General features: G+C 54.8%; 1 protein-coding gene across 2 annotated transcripts; it reads left to right on the top strand.

The window, feature by feature from the left end:
* The first annotated feature begins 1,500 nt into the window (after positions 1-1,500).
* Positions 1,501-9,300, top strand: LOC132248480 (zinc finger protein OZF-like). 2 transcript variants are annotated; one of them, XM_059721453.1, is made up of 4 exons: positions 1,501-1,695; positions 2,885-3,011; positions 3,618-3,734; positions 6,353-9,300. In XM_059721453.1, the coding sequence occupies exons 1-4, from the start codon at positions 1,690-1,692 to the stop codon at positions 7,843-7,845; spliced, it is 1,743 nt and encodes a 580-aa protein (XP_059577436.1). In that variant the 5' UTR covers positions 1,501-1,689; the 3' UTR covers positions 7,846-9,300. The 2 variants fall into 2 exon arrangements, with proteins under 2 accessions (XP_059577436.1, XP_059577437.1); XM_059721454.1 differs by lacking the exon at positions 3,618-3,734 and having other exon boundaries at positions 1,503-1,695.
* Positions 9,301-9,936: the final 636 nt, after the last annotated feature.

Raw genomic sequence — 9,936 nt, 5'->3', positions numbered from 1 at the left:
TCAAGAGAACTGAATTTACGGAAGAGATATTTTTTAAAGATATTGGATTGAACCATAGAGATTTAAGTGTTGTAATTGTTCATGGAAATTATAAAGTGTGAGGATTAACTCCTTGGAGAAGGAGAGCCTATGGTCACCCTTCCCTTCCACCTCCTAACCTGCCTGGACCCCGTGGTAAGTACCATCGCTGCCAGCGCCCTCAGAGGCTGCCTACGAGGGGATCGGGAGGCAGCTGACTGGATGTGACTTGGCCACCTTCCTCAGCGGCTCGCTGGAGGGCAAGTTCAGTAGAGATGGCGGGACTTTGCCTCGCTGTGGATCCAAGCCTGCAAGGCCACGCGCCGCCTTGGGAAATGCATCGGCTGTGCCTGGACCTGGAGCAAGGAGCCCGGAGTTGGGAGTCTCCTTGCAACCAGCCCCGTAGGCCGACCCTGTGATGCCCTGCACAAGGACCTTCCTGGAGAGGTTCCTGAAGAATGCCGTCCGCAACAAGTACGCCGGCAACCTGAGGGCCAAACCCGACCAGGGCAAGGTCTTCGACTCCAGCACTCTCCTCACTTGTGTAGGTGCACCCTGTGGGGGGAAAACTGGGCCCTTTATGGCCCCATCCCAGTGGGGCAGAGGGCTGTGGCTGGCTAGGGGCTGTAGTGGGCTCTGCGGGCAGGTCTCTGGTGCCTGAGGGGCAGGAGGCTTCTCCCTCTCACTCCCACCTCCACCTGGGCCCCTGGGGTCTGCCCCAAGGGTGACAGGACAACCAGATCCACCAAACCCTCGTCCCTAACCAGGGCTGCAGATGACGGGCTCCTTTCCAGGCTCGAAGGTTCAAGACGCCTGAGGACACAGATGATTTTTCCTACCTTCCCAGAGGGCCCCAGGGGAAAACTCTGACATTTGGGTGTTCACCTTCTCCTCAGGTAAGGGTGGGAGGGACACGAACCACAGTCCTGTATGCGGAGGTGGGGGTGATGCAGAGGAAATGTCTCCCACACCAGCTAGATGCGGCTGTGCCCGGGCAGCGACCATTTGTATGGCAGGACAGGCGCTCTCCCAGGGCCAGGGCCTGACAACCTGCACTCTCACTCCCATGTTCCCCCTTGATGGACAAGGGTAGGAGGGGGGTTGGGAGCTAACTCCCGGCTTTGCGTCCTATCGCGGATGGGGTTGCTCTGCTCCGGTGCATGTTACCTGGCCCCCGAGTGGTGGAAAGCTGGACCCCTCCGCTGGTGTAAACTAATTGCCTGGGTGTTTTCGGTTTTTGTCTCCATCACAGCAACGAATGTGAGGTCTCAGGCAGGTCCCCTTCTCCCCCCCCCCCCCCACAGGCTGCTGGCCAGCTGCTCCTAGGTGCCTGCACCCTAAAGGGGGCTCGGTGTGGGCACGGGGGCTCCTCCTCCCCGGGGGTCCGCCGGCCATGGGCTGGCGGGGCTGGGAGCTGTTTGCTCGATCCGGGCAGCGCTAAGGGGCAAGTGAGGGGCGGGGGCCTTGCGGTGCGGGGCACCAGAGGCCCTGCCCGCCTCCCCCCCGCACCGCGCAGAGATCCGGGCTGGCACGTCCCAAGGAAGGGCCTGTCAACCTGGAGCTGCAGAGACCCTCTGCAGGGAAACGGGGACAGAGCAGCTCCCTGACACCTGGGCCAGGCCAGCTGCAGAAGGGGCGGGGCAGGGCAGGCCTGCAAAGCAGGGGGAGAGCATGGAGGTGAGCAGGGCACCAGCTCCAGGTGGGGGTGGGAATGCAGCTTGGGCAGAGCCCAGGAGGAGCCAGGGGTGCTGTCAAGAGTTTGGGTAGCAGAGAGACCTGAAGAGTGAGAAGTCTCTGGTGATGGAGATTGCAAACACCCCAGGCTGCATTAATAGCAGTGTGCTCCCGGGTGCAGAGCCAGGGGTGCTGGCATGGGAAGGTCTGGTCAGAGTCCAGCCAGCCAGCACCAGGAAGCCTGGGGTAATGGTCTCTACAGCTGAGCCCAGCAAGTCCTCTTCCCCCTGGCTAGGACTGGGGAGCACAGAGGGTCTCTGCCACTGATGCCAGCAGGGTCCCCCCAACCTATCAGTTTGGTATGAGTGAGCAGCACACCTGGCTGCTGATTATCTGTGTTAGTGTGAGGTGAGGCAGAAGCCAGGATGGATTTGCAGCTTACAAACTAACTGAATCAGAGGCACAGCAAAGGTTTTTTCAATTCCATGCTCATTTCATAAATTGAAATTAAAGGATATGCACAGACCAGACTATTAAATAGAGAGAGTCTTTTGAATACCAAGTCTAGGGGGGCAGCGTGGTGGGAAGGTGGACAGTGCTGGGAGAGGGGAATGTAAGTAAAGACCCCCCCGCACAAAGGGGACACAGCAGCTAATCTAGCTAATTGGATAAGAATCCCTGTTTGCATTTATCCTAATTAGATAAGGTCCCAATTATCGTAATTGGATAAGGTCCCTGTTTGGGCCGTGCTTAACACAGCCCAGCCACCAGATGATTTCTGGTTGTACAACTCCATGTTCAGGTTTGTTTTGAAGTGTTTGGTCCAAGAACAGCTGCTCTGAGGTCAGCACTGGGAAGTCCAGTGAGGTGAAAGTGTCTTGCCACAAGCCTTTGTCTCTTCCTGGACCAGATGTCACCAGCAGGGCCAGGGGCCTGTGGGGGCAAGTGTGGGGCACCAGCATGGGGTGGGGGTTGGCTATGGGTTGGGAGCAATTTTTTCTCTTATGAGAGAATTTGCAGTTTTTAAACAGACAAAACCAGGATCCTTGCATATCATGTGCCAGCTGAATAGCATACCCCTGCTCCTGTCATGGCTAAGCTTGCAAAGCACTGTAGTGTAGAATGAGTGCAGACAGGGCTGTGGGGGCAGCTGAGGCAGGAGATACTGATGCTGTAACACTTGTGACTGCAGCTCCGGGAGGTGTTTGAGGACGTGGCAGTGTATTTCACATGGGAGGAGTGGGAGCTGCTGGAAGAGGAAGACAAGGAGCTTTACCGGGACCAGATGCTGAAGAACTACCAAGCCCTTGTTTTCCTAGGTAAAGCTCTGGTTCTTGCTTTGCCTTGGAGCCATGTGAGCTCTGAAGTGTTGTCTTCTCTCTGGTTTTAACAGTCTCATCCTCATGAACTTTTGTCTGGTGGCTTAAATCCCTTTGCTCCCCGCTGCTCTGTCCATGATCAGACCTCTCACATTTCACACTTGTATATATTCCTCCTTCATTTGATCCAGCCACCTTCCTTGGAGTCTTTCCCCTTGATAACATGATTTCCCTTTGCCTTCTCACCATGCTCATATCATTTGCCATTCATTGGGCCTAAAAATGCACTAACAGCTGTTCCTTGGGCAGTTATTCTGATTTCCTCCCTCTCTTGCCTAATGTGTCCTGTCCAAACTCATTTCCACTCATTTGCCTGGAAGTACACTGGTGTTTCCTTTCTTGTGACCATATGTCCACTGCCTGGATGAAAAGGACCATCCTCTTCTCCATGCTATGCCTTCCCTTTCATCCTAAATGTCCATCCTCCCTTGTCCTTCAAGTCCTTAGTATAATCCTTGAGTTCATTGGCTCCATTCCCCAAATTTCAGTTGCTTATTCTGCATCCAGTACCAGTGGATAAACTCTCTTTCAACACTGCCCAAACAGGATATCAAGGTCCCACACCTGACTTACTCTGCCGCATCTGGTCAGGACAGGTGCAGCTCTGGGTGTGTGACGATGAGGACTGTGGGGAAATCTCGAGGTCGGAGGACCTGCTGCCAGGTGAGTTGTGGTTGTTCCCTCCACCCAACTCCCCTCTCACAGATGCTGCATGCCCAGGGTGAAAGGGAGCCTGGAAACTTCAGACCTGCTCTGTACTGACATTTCAGGGTGCTGACCTCAAATCGCTTATGTTGTCATGTGTGCAGACAGGTGTTGTTCCACTCCCTAAAATTCAAACTGTGGAAACTGTTACCAACAGGATTCTTTTTGTCAAAGACCCCCAAGGGTTGACATGGCCCCTTGCTGATTTAACATTAAGTAAACTTTAATAGTAATTATTACAAGTGTCCTTCCTGTACTACGACCCAAAAAGTGGCTCCCTTAGACATTACAGCAGCAACCTTTGGTGGTGCTGGCCTCGTGTCCTCCGCTGAGTGTGGGAGATGTTTGTTTCTGGCTTTCCCGCTGTTCAAGTAAAAATTGCACGACTGCCCCCCAACTCCCCAGGCTAACAGCATGCACACAACACCCCGTTCCTTTGTCCATTACTTCAATAACTTTCTCCTGCCAAATTGCCTAATCTCCCCTTCCTTACCAACCAAACAGGTTTTCACCAGCGATAATTATGGGTAAGTTTTTTAATCTCTTCCAGTACTCACATGATGGTTTTCTTTGATATTTAAGATGGCTTTTTAGATCAGAGAAACATCCCATGATCAGAGCTTTTGGGGTCCAGACATGTTCTCGGGAATTCTGTCCCTTCTATATAATGGGCAACGCTTTCCTTGTTGTTTCAAATGGATTGCTTGTGCCATTGGAGCACTACCAGTGCCCCTCTGCCCTGCAAGATGCTGGAGAAATGCTAAGGGTTGAAAGAAAACCAACAAAAGGATGAGAATAAAAACAAACGGTCAATCCGCCCTTTTCAATCTCTGGCATGACTGATATTTTTGAGGCCCTGGAGGCCATACTCCAGGGATGTACCATTTTCTGTAGCCACTTTGCAGATATTCCAGAACCCATCCAGACCTTCTGCTTACATTTCATTGTCTAGCATAGTTAACACCACAACCACTTACAGCAGTAACGGTACACAAACACCGCCGAGCAAGCAAGACAATTACTATGCATAACACAATGAAGCTCGAATCTTCTTTGTACCAAGTGAACTTCTTGATGATTCACTGCTGGTCCACATCCTAGAAAACGCAGACAAAAAAGGGAAGGGCTTAACCCCTAACGTTCATGTCATGGGATCACTTTTGACACTGTGGCTGGCCCTGGCCCTGCTGGAGCTCCTTCACAGATTCCCCTCTTTGCAGCTTGAGGCTGCTTTTTTAGCAATCTTTTCTGCTTCAAGTGACGGCTGCTGCAAGGTCTACCCTGCCACGCAACTTCCCTTCTTGGCGTTCACCAGGGGTTTTTCTGTTTGGGTAGGCTCCCCCTGTCCTTTTCCCAGCAAAGAGTAACCCACAAAGCAGTGGGAACCAAGGTGTTCAGGTGCTCTGAACTCGCCTTTCTCAGGGGTGGCATTTTGGCCCACATGTGGCATTTTGTAGAGACTGCCGTGCCACAAGTAGCCCCACCACACTAACCAGTCCCAGGAGGGTGTCGTTTTCAGGACTTACCCAGGACTAATCTTTAGGCTCTTCTGCCCTGGTTATCCAGGGCAGAAGAGCCTAATCTTCATCCCTCATGGGCACAGCCTCTCACTTCTGGGTTTTTTGCGCCCCCAGCCATTCTTGTTGGACAAGAGAGAGTCTGGGGCTGTCCCTGGTGTCTCCTGGTAGGAGTGACCTGGAGCACAGGATGTGTGTAATCCTGGTCTCAGGCTGCATGAAGTGGGTCGGTGGAGTGGGTGGGATTCAGAAGATTTCATGTTGTGACGGGAAGGGCATACCCCACTGTTTGTACCAGACTCTTCCCTGTGCCGTTTCCTCTCTGGAGCCCTGAGTGTCACAAAGCCTGAGGCTCAGCCCAGAGTCCGTGTGCGGGTTCGTGCCAAGGCCTTTGTCCCAGTGCAGATTCCTGTGATGTGGAGGCTGCCTGGGGTTCATTAGCAGAGGGAAGCTCCGTGAGATCATTCCCTGCATTAGACATTGCCCCAGAAACAGGCAGGAAGCAGATCACTGCTCCTTCCAGAAGGGAGACCACAGCTCTCAATCCTCCACTTCCAAAACATTTCTTGGAGGGATAATGCATGAAACACGAGGGCTTTTGCTACCAAGCAGTGCAAGGCAGTGCTCACCACACACTCCTGGCTGGTGACAAGTCCCAGAAATGCACCCCGAGGCTGTTCACCTTTGTACCCACATGCTGCCTTCTTGACTGCCAGAGATCAAGGGCAAGCATTGCAGATGGGTCTTGCCAAAGCACTGGGGCTTCTGGAGTGTGTCAGCCCAGTCAGGTGGAGGGCTCAGTGTCATCTCCCCCTGGACCCACCAGTGCTGTGGGGTACAGCAGCCCTTTGAGAGCCTCAGTTTTATTCATAGCAGATCCTCCTGGTCTCATCCTCAGCCTGTTAAAACACGATCCTATTCAGGTACTGTCCTTAGCATACATGTCCCACGTGGTTCTTGGAGCAGGGCATGAGGTGATGGGGCTGGGAGCTGGCCCAGAAACTTTGAGAGTCTGGCAGCAGGGCAGGAAGTAATTTGGTGTTTCTTCCTCCCATGCAGGACATGCCTGGTTGCTGAGCAGAAGTGAGGAGCAGGCTCCTGAGGAAGGGCCTGGAAAGCTGGAGCCAGCCTGGGCTTCCCTGGGGAGTATGGGTGAGGTGGATTCCCTGAGCCCAGCGAAGGACCAATGGCACAAGGATCAGGGGATGCCCCAGAAGCAGGAGACTGTAGCAATGAATGCGGTCCCATCTCTAGTTGGGCATTGGAGTGAAGACGGGAAAGAAGCCAGAAAAATCCCAAGGTGCAGGGAAGAATATGTCGTGCTGAGACACCTGAAGAGGCAGAAAGCAAAGGTCCACTGGAGAGAGAGACTAGATGCAAACCAAGTCAGTATGGGGGGCCTCAGAGGGAAGCAAGAACTCACTACCAAGCCCAGGGGGAGAGCCCACCCCTGCCCTCAGTGCAGGGAAAGTTTTAGCTGCCCCTCACTCCTGACTCTGCACAAGATAAGGCACTCTGGGGAGAAGCCTCATGTATGTGCCAAGTGTGGGAAGAGTTTCACCTGCCTCTCGACCCTGGCTGCTCACCGCCAGATCCATTCTGGACAGCTCCCCCACCGCTTCACCAAAAGGGGGAAGAGCTTTGTGCGCAGCTTGGAGCTGTTCAAAACCCAGGATGTGCACAGGAAGAAGTGTCAGTACCGCTGTGTCACATGTGGTAAGACCTTCACCCATTTCTTCTCTCTGGTTCAGCACTGTCGGATGCACTTGGGAAGGAAGGCACACTGCTGCACCAAGTGCAGGAAGAACTTCATCAGCTGGCAAGGCCTGTTGTACCACCAGTGTGTGCAGAGGGGGCAGCAGCCACACTGCTGCACGAAGCGTGGGAAGAGCTTCAGGCAGCTCTCCAGCCTGACCAAGCAGAGTTGCATGCACACAAGGGAGAAGCTACATCATTGCTCTGTGTGTGGGAAGAACTTCATCTCCTCTTCCAAGCTGGCCCAGCACCAGGTTAGCCACACAGGGGAGAAGCCATATCAGTGCTCTGAGTGTGGGAAGAGCTTCACGTACCACTCCCACCTGGCCAAGCACCAACATGTCCACACAGGGGAGAAGCTATATCAGTGCTCTGAGTGTGGGAAGAGTTTCAGCATCCCCTTCTGCCTGGCCCGGCACCAGCGCATCCACACAGGAGAGAAGCCACATCAGTGCTCTGTGTGTGGGAAGAGCTTCACCCAGTCCTCCCACCTGGCCCGGCACCATCGCATCCACACAGGGGAGAAGCCATATCAGTGCTGTGTGTGTGGGAAGAGCTTCACCCATTCCTACAGCCTGGCCAAGCACCAGAATGTCCACACAGGGGTGAAGCCTTATCAATGCTCTGAGTGTGGGAAGAGTTTCAGCATCCTCTCCAGCCTGGCCCAGCACCAGCGCATCCACACCGGGGAGAAGCCATATCTGTGCTCTGTGTGTGGGAAGAGCTTCACTCGGTCCTCCTACCTGGCCCGTCACCAGCGCATCCACAAAGGGGAGAAGCCACATCGTTGCTTTTAGTGTAGGAAGAGCTTCACCTACTCCTCCAGCCTGTTTTGAACACCAGTGAGTCTACACAGGGGAGAAGCTACATGGGTGCTCTGAGTATTGGAAAGGCTTCACCCATCTCTCCCAGCCATCCTGGAATCAGCACATCCACACTCAGAAGCATCCCTAATTCTGCCAGCAGTGCAGGAAGGGCTTGGAGATGTCTGCCTGCTCAGCACCCACCAGTGGCCGCATTCAGACAAGCACCCTCATGCTGGTGGACTGCAGAAAGAGTTCCCCCAGGCTTTGTCCCTTGTAGGGTACAGTGGGAGTCCAGAGCCCAGAGGCTGGCCCCCAAGGTACGATTGTCAGCGGGGGGGTGTTAAGAGGAAACACCTCAGACAGAGGTCAGCCCCGATGTGGGGTGAGGAGGAGATGATCTTTGCATCAACCTTGGAGCCTGTGCATTCCCCATCATTCTCTAAAAGTACTCCCAGGGGAAGAAGTGCCTTCATGCTAGGGTGCCCTCCCCCAGACAGCTGACTTCAAGTGACACCCGGGGACTTTTCTTGGCTGCCTCCCAGCTTTCTCCTTCCTCCCAGTCCAGGGGTTCTGGTATATGAGCCCCTGAGTTGCAGGGAGGAGTGCATTTATGGCTGGGGAAGCATTCCCTACCCTCCTCCCTGACCTCACCTTTCCTCACCACCACATCTCCCCTCTCCCAGACCTGCCCATGCCCAGTGGGGTCTGCAAGGAGTTGCTTCTGCCACTCCTGGAGCCTTTTTGGCCTGTTTTGCTTTTCAGCCTCTGCAGAGCTGTGCACCACAGGGTGTGTGCTGCTCCCCTGCCCTCCTCCCCTTCATTGTATTCTCTCTCATGCATTCCCTGCTACTAAAGCCCCAGAACTGAGCATACCACCCCTGTGGTTGATCTCTGTGTCCTCTCTGGAGCTGTGCAATGGGAACAGACCCAGGCGCGCAATCCTTTCCAGGGCAGATCTCTCTGTGACTTCCCAGCCCCTTCCCTTTCTAAATGATTCACCACAATCCAAAGATTGTTGCTAACCCTTGGGAGCAAGAGGTGGTCTGATCTACCCACCCTGCTGCTTCCTGACTGGCTGCTCCCACCCCTTTTGCCCTCTTCCCACAGCAGGACGCAGAGCTGGGTGAGCCAGCACCACAGCGTGAGCAAGTCTGGGCGAGCAACTGGCCAGTGGCTCAGCAGGTGCCCCAAGCCAGCACCGTCTGACCTGTTCTTGCCCTCACCCACCACAACCACCCATCTGCACCATGGAGGTGACGGGAGGAGTGGGGGGCAGTCTGTGCATGGTGCCAACTCCAGTGGGGTGTGTCCCCACCCTTGGGAGAGCAGGTTTTCCACAACAGTGACAGCACCCCTGCCAGCATGCCTGCAACATGTAATGCTGGGGCAGGTATTAGAGTCAGGACCGGTGGTGTGTGCTGGGCCTGGGGTGGGGCATTGGGCACAGCTGTCCAGCCAAGCATGGGGGAATCAGGCTGAGTTTGTCCCCTGTGGGGGTTGGTGGGTTGCACCACCTGGCCCTGCAGAGTCAGGCGCAGGGCTGGAGTGGGGTTCATTACTGCCATGCCCTGCAGGGCAAGGGGCACCGGATGCAGGGGGGTGGGGGAGGGACTGCACTGACCTGATGCAGATGCTGGTGTCTGTCCCAGACCCAGGGGCTGTGGTAGCTGGCAGGGGGTGTTACACCCTCATGCCCACTGCAGGGAGCACTGCAGAGGTGAGTGCACATCCGGAGCCAGGTCGAGGAGGTTAAATTGCACATGACGTGTAGGGGCCGGGGGCGGGGGGGTGGTAATGCCCTCAAGCTTCTGCAGTGAGTGCTGCAAGGGTGAGATCTGTGTTCACCTGGGGCAGGTGTGAAGGGAGCCAGGGTAGGTAGGGGTGATACCTCATTGCCCTGCAGGGGGCATCATCATTGGGGGGGGCACAACTCCACCTGGGGTATGTATGAGGCACACTTACTGGGGAGACTGGGGGGTCCACACTTACCTGGGGCAGGTGTGATAGGGGCTGTAATGGGACAGAGGGTGCTATACCGCCATTTTCCAGCATTTTCCAGGGTGCTATGGGGGTGTCTGCTCA

The sequence above is a fragment of the Alligator mississippiensis genome, chromosome 1 (assembly GCF_030867095.1).
Source record: "Alligator mississippiensis isolate rAllMis1 chromosome 1, rAllMis1, whole genome shotgun sequence".
NCBI lineage: Eukaryota > Metazoa > Chordata > Crocodylia > Alligatoridae > Alligator > Alligator mississippiensis.
This window is presented reverse-complemented; position numbering and strand designations above follow the sequence as displayed.